This window comes from Rhincodon typus, chromosome 19 (assembly GCF_021869965.1).
Source record: "Rhincodon typus isolate 14 chromosome 19, sRhiTyp1.1, whole genome shotgun sequence".
Taxonomy (NCBI): domain Eukaryota; kingdom Metazoa; phylum Chordata; class Chondrichthyes; order Orectolobiformes; family Rhincodontidae; genus Rhincodon; species Rhincodon typus.
The window spans coordinates 29,633,160-29,647,443 of record NC_063350.1 but is presented as its reverse complement, the minus strand read 5'-3'; the positions used below and the strand labels follow the sequence as shown (position 1 = coordinate 29,647,443).

The 14,284-nt window shown below is 35.6% G+C and overlaps 1 protein-coding gene across 1 annotated transcript in view; it reads right to left on the bottom strand.

Annotated features, from left to right (window-relative positions):
* Nucleotides 1-14,284, bottom strand: part of ptgis (prostaglandin I2 (prostacyclin) synthase) — a 72,599-nt gene that overhangs the window by 26,857 nt on the left and 31,458 nt on the right. The window contains exons 3-6 of the mRNA XM_048608375.1: nucleotides 9,134-9,312; nucleotides 3,847-3,990; nucleotides 1,943-2,097; nucleotides 1,625-1,806 (exon numbers count right to left, since the gene is read on the bottom strand). Of these exons, the coding sequence (XP_048464332.1) occupies nucleotides 1,625-1,806; nucleotides 1,943-2,097; nucleotides 3,847-3,990; nucleotides 9,134-9,312 (660 nt within the window). The remainder of the gene's footprint in view (nucleotides 1-1,624; nucleotides 1,807-1,942; nucleotides 2,098-3,846; nucleotides 3,991-9,133; nucleotides 9,313-14,284) is intronic.

The following is a 14,284-nucleotide window of genomic DNA, read 5'->3' as shown; positions in this document are numbered from 1 at the left end:
CAAAATGGCTTTAAAATTTAAAGTAATATTTATCAATAACATTTCAGCTAATTGTCACTAGATTGTTTTCTTTCAATGAACATATCTACAGGCTTAAGGTCTTTGACAGAGGTATATTACTTTTTCTCATTATTTGCATTCAAAATAGTCATGAAATAGTAGAAAAATAAAAGGGAAATCTTTAAAGACAAAAATAGTTTGCAATCATTTTACAATGTAACAGGATATAATATCATGCAATCAACGTTTAAAATAGCGTTGGCTCCTGTCTGAACTGTGCTTTCCTAAGGTAGTACATGCTGCCAAGGAACTGCTCACAATATCTCACATGGTCTTTTTATGTTGCCAGGAAAGAGGAACAGTGAGATACTGCACCAACCTTGACATTGTTTCATTGCAGCTACACATCAGAAAACTTTTGAGTTTAGCATGAAGATCATTTATAGAACGTGATTCAATTTTAGACATCTCACACTGTCCCACCCCATAATATTGGACTGCACCAGTCTTAATATAAAGCCAATAATCGTAACTACTCATGTGATGTGCAAGAATTTCTGTATTTGTTAGATTGGTAACAAGTTGGATCATTGAGCTGGGGTAGAACATCCAGAAACATTGTACTTCCCAAAAAGGCAAGCAAGAATCTTCACTCAGCTTTCATAGAAAGAATGGTTTGACTACATCACTGAATTCTCATAAAAATTGATAGAAGAAGTCAGAGAGAAACTAAGCTAGGTTTATTCGACAATCACTGCTTTCCAACAAGCAATAAATAATGGTACTAATTTATCTTTCAATATCTAGGATATGTTGAGGAGGTGTGGTGCTGAAAATAGATTGTGTTGGTCTGCCATATTTTGATGCTCAGCTTATTTACATGTTGTCCGGTTTTTGTGAGAACATTTCGTATAAATGAAGCGCTTGACTTCTGCTCACCAATATTTGATTTGTTTTGGTGTTTTAAAACATTTTAGGTATCAAGTGGTATGTTTTCCAAACAGTACAAATGTTTAGCTGCACTCCAACAACATTCCTCCCTGTGCATTTTCTAGATAGGTGTTAGCCTATTTAAAGTAAAATGCAAATACCTGTACAAATGGCATTTTGGAGAATAAAACGTAAATATGTTTAGCATATAAGAATATATTAGTTCTAAAATAATCCTCTAAAATGATGAGTTGTATTTTGAAAAAAAACTTCATAGTCGATGAAATGCTGAAATTGTGCTTTGCTAACATTCTAACATAATTGCTAACATAATTGATTGATAGCTCATTACAAGTATATGTCCTTCTTCTATTGCCCTAATCACACTGATACATGAAAGTTTTAATGTCCATGTATTTAATGGATAATATACAGACTACAGAATCCCACAAAAAAAATATTGTGCTCATGAGTGTCACATGGATACTAGAGCAATAGTTTATCATTGAATTTATCTGTTGAGATATTAACTGACATAGAATATCTTACATACAGGTTGCAAACATTTTAAAATGTTATTATCGTATATGAACTAGATAGAGATACTCCGGGCAGACATTATACTACACAAATCTAAGTGTAGATTTGCAGCAATGAAAAAAGTTTCCTTTAGCAGGTCACAGTGATTCCCTACCTGTGTTGCCCAGAGCTGAAGTACCATTGCTCGTTCCTGCATATTATGATTCATGCCCAGTTCCTGTAGATGATTGCAGTAGCTTTCAAGCCAACTGCTTCTGTTCACTTTTGTCTTTAGATTCTCCACTGACAACAACTGCCATAGATATTTCTTTACCAAGGCAGCCTCATTCTTTTCATCTGTCAAAATTAAAACAAACATTTTATTTGCCAACCTGCCATAATTTATGTTGATCAAAGATGCTTTGAAAATATGAAACAGATACAAAGGGTAAACATTAAAAGCAACATATACAGTTTGTTAATGATTACTCACCAGCAGATAACATGGAGCGAGCTAATTTTATCAAGAGTTGGTCTAGTTTCTTATACATCTTGTAGATTTGAGCTGACTGAATTCTATCCTTAACTTTTGATTCTTGTTCATCAGTTTGAGCAGCCTCATTTCCAAACAGCGTAAGATATCCTGCCCTAATTAAACAATGGGAATGAACATTATATCTGCTAGTCAAATTTTCAGGGACTGATTGTTGCCCGAATGATAGAAAATAAACATCTTTTCTGAAATTATTTAAAATCTGCTTTGCAATTCATCAAGGCCGTTTCATTTTAAGTGGCTTTGCCCATATACAAATATGTATATACTTACTTCCTGTTATTCAAAAATGCAAATCCATCCTCACAGGCTATAATGGAGGGATTTATTTTCTGATCAGTGACATTCACAGATAGTGGGAAATTATTTAGAAACTCAGTCCATCATGTGTCATAATTGAGAGGTAACGTAAATTGATAGATAAAACTGATATTGAAAAGGAACAAAAGTCTTTTTGCAATGTTAAACTCATTGCTAATGATATGTGGACTAGCTCATTCACAGTTTTCCATGATTTTCACTGTCTTAACCTCATTTATAGAAACCAGGTCTTTTGGAGAGCGACATTTAATCCAACTAGGGAATCGGCATTTAATTGGAGATGCTACAAATACTACAATGTGACATTATCAGTTCAGTGATGGTTTTTAGGACAAGGTTTGTCATTATCCAATTATTTTCTGGATTCTTGAAAACAGTATTGGCATAGTTATTTTCCGTTCAGCATTTATAATTTACAATAGGAGCCTGCAGTGGGAACCTCACTAATTGTGTATCATTTGAGAAATGAAAAAAGAGATGTCAGACAGGTGAGTTTACATTTGCGACTGTCTGTTGCTATTTGCAATCTGTATCAAAGGCAAAGACATATATACCTTCGTATCTCTGAGGAAATCTATTTTGCCTGTCATTTGAGAAGCAGTAACAACAGCAGCACAAACAGAAATGCTAGAAAAACTCAGCTGGTCTGGCAGTAATTATGAAGGAAAAACAGAGTTAACATTTGGGTCCAGTGACCCTTCTTCAGAACTGTGTTCAGTTCTAACACATTGTGGGATTGGGAGCCCCGTTTGACTCCAATGTTGGAGTTCCAAACCAGAACACAAAATTCTACTGCTACAGTGTGACATCTCAGGTAAGTATGATTTCAGTGGATGCTGGAATATGATTTTAATTAACTTCTCCTTGTAGATTGCCTGTGATGCTACTTATATTAGATTGGATACTATGCGTTTCTATAACCACACAAGTGAAATACATTATTTTGATACTAAGCTGGCCTTGCGTTGGAGGTTTTGAAGTATTTAATTGGTTATTCAGTGTTTTGTGATGTTCCAAGGTTGTGTAGTATCTTATATAAATGCAAATCCGCTATTAATTATTTTTCAGTGTAGATCCAGATTAAATTTAGAATGTTCCTGGAGTCTATGATTCAACCACTCATTCTTTTGAACCAATAATCCTTCAGTGTGCCTGTCATAATTCATTTAAAGTTCTTCTGATTAAGGATTCCGATTAGATATACTTTATTCTGTAAAACTCAATAACACATCAGCTGGTGTATTTGACTCATATTTTTACTATATAATTTTATATTCTGCTTTGTTTTTAAATGCCGTAATATTATCACATTGATATTTATGGATGAACAGTAAAATATATCCTACTCAAGGCCCAATGTTAAAATATGAAAGCTATTTTTAACAAAAGACCAGTCTAATTTGTCCAAGCATATACTCTCCTAGAAATAATTTTGACATGAAAAATAGTTTTCACAGTAAACTCTTAATATAGACATCAGATTAAAATGTACAATAACACAGAAATCTCATTATAACAATTACCTGAACATAACATCAAAACAGAAGTTGAATAACGCTTCTTTCTTCCAGACATTCTTTGTTCCATTTTCATCAATCAGTAAAATTGTTTTAAGATTAGACAGAAATGCCTGTGTCAATGATGAAAGACTTTTCCCTTGTAACTGCCTAACATAAATAAAAATAATCAACATTAGTGTACATAAAATGTATGATATATTCATCATTTCCAGATTCCGGAATAAGCATTGACTCAATAAATAAATAAATCAACTATACATTTCTGGGACTATAATACCTATTAAATACTATAAATGAACACTTTTTTGTTTAAAGTTTATTTAAAAGAATTGATGTAGGGCTAGAAATAGCCAAGGGGAATTTTAATAATGAGCTGTGGATGCACTGTTATCTTTCTTCTAACTATCATCCTTCTTATAATTTTTATAAAACAATATTTTGCTGATTAAAACTTGCTGACAGTAATGCCAATACATTATTGTTATTGTAAGGTACAATATATTAAATCTGGAAGCTCTGAGGTTTTGTTTCATCCTGATGCAATTCGAGGAGCTCCAGAGCAAAGCAGAAAGAGACTCCTTCTGGAGAAATAATCTCTTCCAATTTAATGTAAATGTCTTGAATGTCTCCTTAATATCCAATTTATGTTACATATGTGTAATATTGGAGCAAAGTCAAAACTTCTTCAGAACTTACTTTTAGCATTCTTTACATCAAAAATCCCTGTTTACCTCCGTGGATATCTTGCCATCAAATAAAGGAGATGAAAACAGTTGTTTTCAGCATGTAAAGAACAAGATTTGCCATCTTGACAAATTTTCGGAACATTTCTAAAAGCTGGCCTGTAGAGGTAGCGTTACCTTTTAAACAGGATTAGCTAAATTTGTGTGGTGCTAAATATGCAACAGAATGAAATGTGAAAAAACCTCAGAGTGTTAAAAATAGCTACAGATACTGCAAATATTTTAGGGGGACAGATAATCAGAGTAGACTTCAAGTGTTTTTGAAATTTAAATCTGAAAATCAATAGCAAGCAAAGTAAGCACCTTTAATTACACAAGTCTTACTTAGATTTATTTGTTATTTTATACCTTAATATTTCCTTGTAGGATATAATAAAGAACGTTAATTGAATAATTGCTGTGTCTTTAAGAAGCAATCAATGTTTGCTCCAAATAGAACTCAGAAGCTTATTACACTCAGACTGAAATCAACTAGGCTGTCAAATGTTCCAAACCTACATTGTTTGAATCACAGAATATTCTTTGGTTTCTTGCTGACAGAACAAGGACAATGTGATCTTAACAACTATGAAGCTACGGTAAACAATAAATAATTTTATAATGGGTTTTGCCAATCAAATTGACCAGATTTTCAGTCAGTGTCTATGCAAAGTGGTTTTCAGACTCCCAGAATGGTCTTGATGGGTCTGAATTTACTGTGCATGCCTACTTTTAATGCCCACTTTTAAGTGGCTTCATGAGGAGCTAATATTTGAGTAGAAGTGATAATTTTCCCTTTCTGCTGAACTTCTCAGGAATATAGTAAATTCCTTAAAGGAACAAATTGTATATCTATGCACCACAAAGAAACATTCACCCCAATAACTAGCCAGAGGCATATTCAGGATTTTTAACTATGCTGTCCCCATGGGAAGCCAGAGATAGAAACCCAACCAATTGTCACAGGCAAAATTGACATAATTATTGCCATGATCCACTTGAGAAAGTGTGCTAACACTTGAGCCCTACTACTCCCGGGGGCATCACAAATATTACAGATTTAATCAACTTACTCAAAGTCTCCAATTTTCCTAACAAAAACCAAAAGAACTGTGGATTCTGTAAATCAGAAACAAAAACTGAAATTTTTGGAAGAGCTCAGCAGATCTGAGGAAATGAGCAAGGATCACTCAACTGAAACATTAATTCTGATTTCTCTCCACAGATGCTGCCAGACCTGCTGAGCTTTTCCAGCAATTTCTGTTTTGTCTCTAATTTTCCTGTCTAATGAAGCTGACCAGGTTTTTGTACATAAAAAGAAACTACTATTTCTCACAAATAATTCAGTTCTAACCACAAACAAACAAAACATGAATGATCAATTTACAACTCTACTAATATAAATTTTAACCTCTTCTAAACTCCTACACCTGTATGTAGACAGACACAGATGAACAAACAAACGCAGATGTTATAGATGGAATTTAAAAAAAGCGTTGGGGAACACAGATCAGTAGCACCAGTCTACAAGGTTCAATGAGAAGTCCTGTTCCTTACTGAAGGCACAGAGTGTTTGACACACAAGTTGTTCAGTCTCTCAGTTGCTAGTTATAGGCAACAGCTCACAGCAAATCGTTGATGAGAATAACCAGTTATTGTTCAATTCTTTTTCTTCCTTAGAAGGAGAGAGAGAGAGAGAGAGGGGTGCTGTCTGTTTGCAGTTTGCAGGCTTACTGTCTCTGCATTGTTGACAGGGAGGCTGTCCCGCTGTTCAGGAGCCAATAGGAGTGTTGTTGTCATGCTGATGACTCCTAGCCCACACAACTGGTCCTGGTTAAAAAAAAAACTAGTCCACAGTTTGTATCTGGGTAAACCTTTCTCTAAACACAAATCAATAGTGCTGTTGAATCTCAAGCATCTTCCGTCACTACTTGAACAAAGCAACAGTGTAAATACAACACATAAAGATTTCCAGTAACCTGTTTTCAAAGGTGCAACATCTCCTTCCATTGTCCTTGATTTAAAGCAATCCTTTCCATATTTTGGTCCTCAATCCAAAATAAAGCAAATTAAAAAAATGTTATCTGTACACTGCAGAATCTGACACATGCCCCTTCAATTATATTTATGAAAAATGGACTGGAAATTCATGGATATCCCTTCAGTAATATTTCAGGTGGATCCAGAAGAAAAGAATCTCAAGGCAATGGTGCCTTTAACAGACACTGGTGATGTGTGACCAGATCATCAGCAGACAGCAAGTCTTCTTCAAGAGTCTACAGATGTTTGCAACAACCTGACATGACAATCTCAGTCTCTGGACCCAATGTTTCTCAATCAGGTCAAAGAAGATGAGCCTCTGCCTGTGCACCCAACTACTTGAGAAGCATTTGCAATTTCAACTTCTATGCTCCTTCTCTCCTTTGCTTATACCTACAGGTTTCTCCATGGCTGGGTGTTACTGCTGCCAATGGTCATCACGCTTTTTGCCCGAGATGCCGGCCTTGGCACCACCTATCCTGATCTTGACCCTCATTACATCCAAAAGTGCACAAATTTAGTCTCTCACCAAGTACTCTCAAAGAACCATTTCTCAGTTGGAGGTAACTAAGAACTGTGACTACTGCAAATGCATTTGTTGGCCTCTGAGAGCCTAACATTTACTTAGTCCCATGAAGTTGTGTGTAATTTTCTAACCTTAATGCCAATGGTAAATTTCAGGAAGAATAAAAATCCTATGCAGGTTATGTTATATTTAAATCCCTCTGAAAATCCTTTTTGAAACTGTTATATTTAAATATTATCAGCAATACCCACCTGGCAGATAAGGGAATATATAGATGTTGAGAAATCTGGAAATTGATGTGTTGGAGCAGCTTTGGTCACACAACATTTTCCTTGACTTTAATTATCCTCCTGTTCATTATTACTATTTCCCCCACTTTTGTTAATAATCTCCTTATAAATTAGGAGGGACACACTGTCAGAATTTCTCCAATGATAGAATAAGCATTACTGAATATCCACCTCAAGGTTTCAAGTTTAACACTCTGGCTCTCATGCTAACTGATCTTCTATTTAACTTTAAATGAATGTTTATGCTCTCCTGAACTTCCATATCAACATACATGTTCCATGCTATGAATCAGTATTACAGAGAATCTCATTTATCTTCTACACACTCTAGATATTATTATGGATTAAAGTTCCCCTTGTATGTCAAAGCTGCTGCCCTACTGAACAAAAGTGTGAGTTGCATTTTGATGCAACTTATGGAAAGACACATCAAAATCAAATAATGGTCTATGGGCTAACAAGGGAAACATGACATGTGAATCCATAGCTCATTAACTCCATCATTTGACTGAAGAGGGATAGTGAAGAGAAACTTCAAAGGCCTTGGCAGCACATAATCAGCTTATTTAAGAAGTATTGATCTGTGCCAACAGTGTTGTGCAATCCTATTCACTGAACTTCCTGACACATTTATATATGTTAAAATCCCATCATTTTAGAAAAGATAATCTTCGGCTCTATGTTTTAATCATTCACATAACAGAATTGGAAAGAACGTCACACATAAACCTATCCATGAGATGCCTTTATTCAATTTTAGCTGCTTTATTTTTCTACCTTAATATCTTCAAATTATATTGTTAGGAATGAACATAAGAATGTTTAATAAACATAGATAACACAGTGTGGAGCTGGAGGAACACAGCGGGCCAGGCAGCATCAGAGGAGTAGGAAAGTTGATATTTCGGGTGTTCCTCCAACTCCACACTGTGTTATCTCTGACTCCAGCATCGGCAGTTCTTACTATCTCTGTTTAATAAATATGACTGAAACTATTTAAAATAAATGGAATTATGTCTCCAGCATCTCTAATATCACATAACGCAGCTTTTTAAAAGGCATTGTGCTTTGCACTCATTTAAATCAATGACCAGATAATTGCTGGAGTTGTGAGTTAGACATGCTGATTTCTGTTCCAAGTTTTTTGATCTGTGCTCCTGCTGATTAAGACTCCATGCTATAATGAAGTCTTTGAAACTTTATTCCTGTTCTTTGAAGGAGCGGATAACCAACAAACAAGTTTTCTTAACGTGAAGTATTTACACAATGATTAACTCTCTAATGGTCAGTTGAAGTTTAAATGCCTACAATGATGGCTGTGGAAAGTTATATTTTGTGGGTGTGTCAAGGTGTTATCAATGTCATGAGGTCAGTAAAGTTAATTCACAAGAGTGTCAAGAAATAGTTCTATGCCTAAGTGAAAGAAACTTCAACAAATATTTAACTGCAAAAATACTGCTTAATTTCTCCCTGCAAACTCAGTCGCAAATTTCAATTACATTTTAATGAGCTGCATGTTTCTATGTAACTATAAATAATCATTTACATTGCAAATCCTTTTGTATTTTTCACTCATTTGAATTAAATGGAACTCATTTCCACATGATAGTCATTTAGACTGACACATTCTTTGGTTGAAATTAGAATGGTCTAATTATTATGTCATTGATACTTTCTTGAAATGTTTATAATGAATATTCTGTGATACTTACATTTTCAGCAACACTTTTTCTTTGTTGTGATCATAGTCAGGAAACTGAAGGTTAAAGATTCTGTCCATTAAAATTGCTGAATATTTTGTGAAGTTCAGTTTTGTATCGGATTCTGTCACAACTGGACTGAATGAATGAGGATCAAGTAAAACAGTTACATATCGTCCTGCTAATTGGACCTAAGTGTAAACAAAAATTAAAAAAAACACTACTTTAGCAAGTGCAAATTGTGGAATTCCCCATAATGAAACTCACACAGTTTGGTCATGCAAATCTATGTTTTGTTAAAATAGCAGGTCAGTTAGCTCAATCAGCTGGAAAATGCAAAGGTTAGATTGAATACCTGGATGCTTCTAAAATGTGCTTTTCCCCATGCAGTCTTTTGTTTCCAAAGGAAAAGAGATATATTTGAAAATGTTTGCTGAAGTCACACTGTTTAAAGTAATTATAGATCTGTGACAATTATTTATAATTTATATTGGCTCAAGAGACCTAGAGACGTTTGAGAAAGATGTGTTTTTTTTTCTATTCTCATAGCTAGTTAGTCCTGAAAAGATTGCCAGCCTGTTGCCAAAGGCTATATTTGAGGGGCACCATTCCACATCGATGATGGCTGATCAGAAGACTCTCATGTTCTTACACCTGCCAGAGGTGTACTGGAAGGATTTACAGGTTGAAAATCAACCTGTTTGGCTAATTATGAACACATATTTGAAGTAGAACATGAGCCATGAGTTTCTGGCTCAGAGGGCGGGATGCTACTCACTGTGCCACAAGACCTCCCGTTAATTATATATTGATAATTAACTTTCAACACAAGTTTCTGTCTCTAAAGTTTCACTTCATGTTGCTATGTTTTTGTTCACTTTTGAGTCACCTTCCCACTTTGAATTCCTGTACCACATTTCCAATAGAAACTGCCTTTGTAAATTGCCACACTGCACTTACATAATCAAGTTGATAATGAAATTGCAGCAAGTCAGTTTTGCAACTCTTTGTTTATCAGACTGCACAATAGTAAAACGCCTATGGTTTATCCATCAAACTCTATGCTATATGACTCAATGACACTATTTCAGTTTTCACCAAGCTATTAGAACTTTATTCAAATAAATAATACATTAAAAAATCTAAAGCGTTACGTACACAAGATTGGGACAGACTACGTTAGTTTGAAATGAGAACTGATTTACACATTAGGCATTGTTCCAATCACTCAGTTAAAAGATCTCAATTGGTCCCAATGATATAATCAGGCCCTGATTTTCATCTAAGAATGAGACCCGAGTCGGCATCAGGTGGGTGACTCAGCTGGTTAAAGAAGGGAGCAGTTAAGATGGTAATTGATTAGGCAACATGTCTTTGGCAGTGTGTTAATGTTGAGGGCTGCTCAGTTTATGTTGGGCAAGCTTTAGTGGGAGCTTATAGATATAAATATTTGGCAATTATCAAAGTAATCAAACAGTGTAGTGAAACTGGGTATGCATTTCCTCATAACCGTAAATGTTCAACAGGGCTTAGGCCATTGTTTAAGGCACATGATTTTTTTCAATTGCATAAGCAGAGAAATAATTAATAGCAATGTCAGCATTTGAAACTTCGATGTGCTTTTTTTGACATTACTTTGCCCATGATTGTAATATTGCTGAAAAACGAGACATATCACTGAAACTATTGCAATTCAAACGTCATCTCATTTCAAATAAAATGTTAAACATCTATTATATTAATATTCCAGTTTAAAAAGTTTTCTTTCCTTTGATTTTGTTTTAAAACAAATATGTTTTAATCTAATATGTTTGATGATACTCCAGTCTTTTTACTTGGAACAAATGTATTTTGACATGAATGAATCAGAAAAAAGAATTCGGGCTGTAGTTTGCCTAGTTTTGTAATGTTCTCATGCTACAAAGAAATGGAGACAGCTCATTTATTATTATTAAGTCTATTTTCTAGAAGCATTTAACATGTCAAGCTAAGATGCTGAGAAGTATGTTCTGTTGGGGAGGAAAACATTAGATGAGAGAAAATGAAATTGCTATTTATATTTTAGTGAGTGCTAAAAGTCTAAGATGTAGGGTTGTGTTAGATGTCCTTCCCCCTTGCCAGGCATGTTTCTGTTGGGAGGCAGAAAAATGTGTCAAGTCGTTAGCTCACGGATTTCCTGAACGCTCCGGTCATATATCCCTGCTGCTGTTGGGACTGTGAAAGCTGCTGCTGGGACTGCGAAAGCTGCTGCTGGGACTGCAAAAGCTGCTGCTGGGACTGCTAAAGCTGCTGCTGGGACTGCGAAAGCTGCTGCTGGGACTGCTAAAGCTGCTGGGCAATTTGAATGCTGGCAGCTCGACTGCAGAACCTCCTCCAACTGAAGGGTGGAAGTCTCATTGTTAACTCCTGAGCACATCCAGGGAATGTTAGTGCTGAAGAGTGACCTTGTTTAACACTGATTGGCTTGGAACTGACAATTATCGGGGCTGGGTGTTGGGTAGGGTGGATGAGCTGTACACCTCCTGTAAAATTCAGCCCTAGTGTGGCTCAGGGCTAGTAGGTGAAAGTGACATGGATAATAAATGCAGTTACCTACACACCACCACTTAATCCAGAAGAAAGTTTAAGGACCTCATCAGGCCATGCAATGATGGGAGTAAACAGCTATAACTTGTAAATAAATACTATCAACTGTCAAGGTAGCTGAATGCATTTTATACCATCTTCCAGCTGAATGCATTTCTTTATCCAGGACTGTCTATGTTTTAACCCTATAAAACATTATACATGGCATGTAATTGCTTGTTGTGTGCACTAGTCATCACAACAGTTATCACCTGCACACAGCACTTGGGCTTTACAGTATATTATGGTCATTAAAGTCAATTTGGTTGTTTTACTAATTTTTTCCCAGTTCAAAATAATCATTAACGGGAGGGAGAAATCAGCGTCAATTGGCACGTTCATGAAATCAATGTCTTTATCTCCTTAGCAACAGGGAATGTTGTGCATTCTGAGGTTGGTTGTTATTGGAAAAGCTGGATATGGGTAAGTGGAAAAGCGTGTCTACTGAGGGTCCATTATTACAGTTTTCATTTCATCCCATTTCACCTTTTGGTAAATGTCTGTTAACTATATTATGAAATCTTAAGACTCTTCTGCTATAGAATGCAACATGTGAGTCCTTAAGAAAGCATTCTAATTTCTTCTTTGCTTTCCCTTATCTAGATGGCCTGTCAGAACAAGAACTGACCAATTAGCATCTGGTGTTACAAGCACTTAGCAGCATGAACCATTAGTCATTCTACGCTTCCCAAGTACCATACAAATATGTACACCCTGGGGGAGTTACAGAGTCCAGCAGACCAGACTGCACGAGGTGAGCTGCTTTTGGCATATAAGGCAGTTTGATAGTTAGCTAGATGACCAGGAATCATTGTGCTTCAGCTAAACAGAATATGAAGTTCATAGATTCTGCATTAAAAGAATACAAGCAGACCATCTTGGAGGTCATTATCAATGCACTGTAGATGAAATCTCAGGTGAAGGTTCTCTGAAAGATGATTGAACAATATTACAATCTGCTATGTGATTGTTCCAGGGGCATTTGAGAAGAAGTCACATGTTACGCACTCTAGGAACAGCCTTTGCCATGTTAGTGGATTTTCAGAGTCTTTTTATGTTTTTGGAAGCAGAGGCAGGAACAGTGTCAATACAGAACAAACCAGCATCTCATAAGTAGCCGTAAGCCTCTCGGGGAATTTGGTGCTGACTTAAGCTGGAAGTTCTAGGGATCTACCCAACTAGAATGAGGAAGAGAAAACTGGGTTGCTCAAGAAAGACCCAGTCTTGAGGGGCAATTCATATATTTCATCACTTATAGGGGGAAACTCTCATGACAGCCAATTATCGAGTTGTTGCTTGAAGATTAACAAATGGTAGTTGAAAGTCTGATGGGAAGCTCCTCTGCCTGAATTAACTTTGAGGTAGATCTTTAAATAGTCTCCCAACATCTACGCCAACTCAGGCAGGTGAACAACAATAGTATTGTAATGGGAGAAGCCAGCAAAGGAAGTTGTAAAATTGAATGACAGTCCACTGCTGCAAACAGCTGGTGATTGATCAAATGTATTCACATTATATAGAAAGTGTAACAATGAGAGGCACTGTTCGAGAAATAATATCATTCTGATACTGAAATAAACACAACTTATGAAACTACTCATAGACTTTCAAGTTGATTTTGACATAGTTGTTAACCCCTTCAATGTAAATGAGATAATTCTGAGGCGTGGTGACCTTCAGGTTAAACCACCACCAGTCATCCTTCTAATGGGAGAGTTACCTATGGGTCAATAGGACAATGGCAACTTTACCTTTAATACTGACATTAAAAAAAATGATAATTGTTAAATATAATTTTACTAATCTGTAATAATGGAAAAAAAAACCTTGAAATATTTTCTTTAAACTATCTAACATTGTTTTTGTACATTTTTGATGCATCACATTGCCAATCATCTTCTAACAATTTTTTCTCCACTCTTGTTACTTTACTGAATTAACTTTCAATACCACCAGATGGCAATAGAAGTTAGCTTTCTCTAAGAATTTTCAGCTTTCTTGAAGAACCTTCTATAAAACTGAACTGTAGCATTAACAGTATTTTATATAACTTAACACTTAACTGTTTTAGTGATGATGGGTAGTAGAATATTTTTTTAAATTTATCCGCCTCACTGGGCAGCATATTACATTTCAAGCATCACTTTCCTTTCATATAAGTGCAAATTGGATTCACTCTAACACTAACAGATCATTTAATAATAGTAAAAAATAATGTTCTTCATATTAGACTGGTACAAGTTATAGTATATCTGTTTACATTTTTACCAGAATTATTCTTTGTACTATAGCATAACTCTGCTATGTTGGTTAAGGATGTGGAAGAAGAAAAGATATGTAACCAAGACCAACTGAATGACAAATCTGCTCTTCCATTAGCATTGCAATCATTTTAATGCAATTCATTCATTGAGTGTGGGCATGGCCAGTATTTATTGCCCATTCCTAATTGCCCTTGAGAAGGTAAAAACCAAAAGAACTGCGGATGCTGTAAATCAGGAACAAAAACAAAGTTGCTGGAAAAGCTCAGCAGGTCTG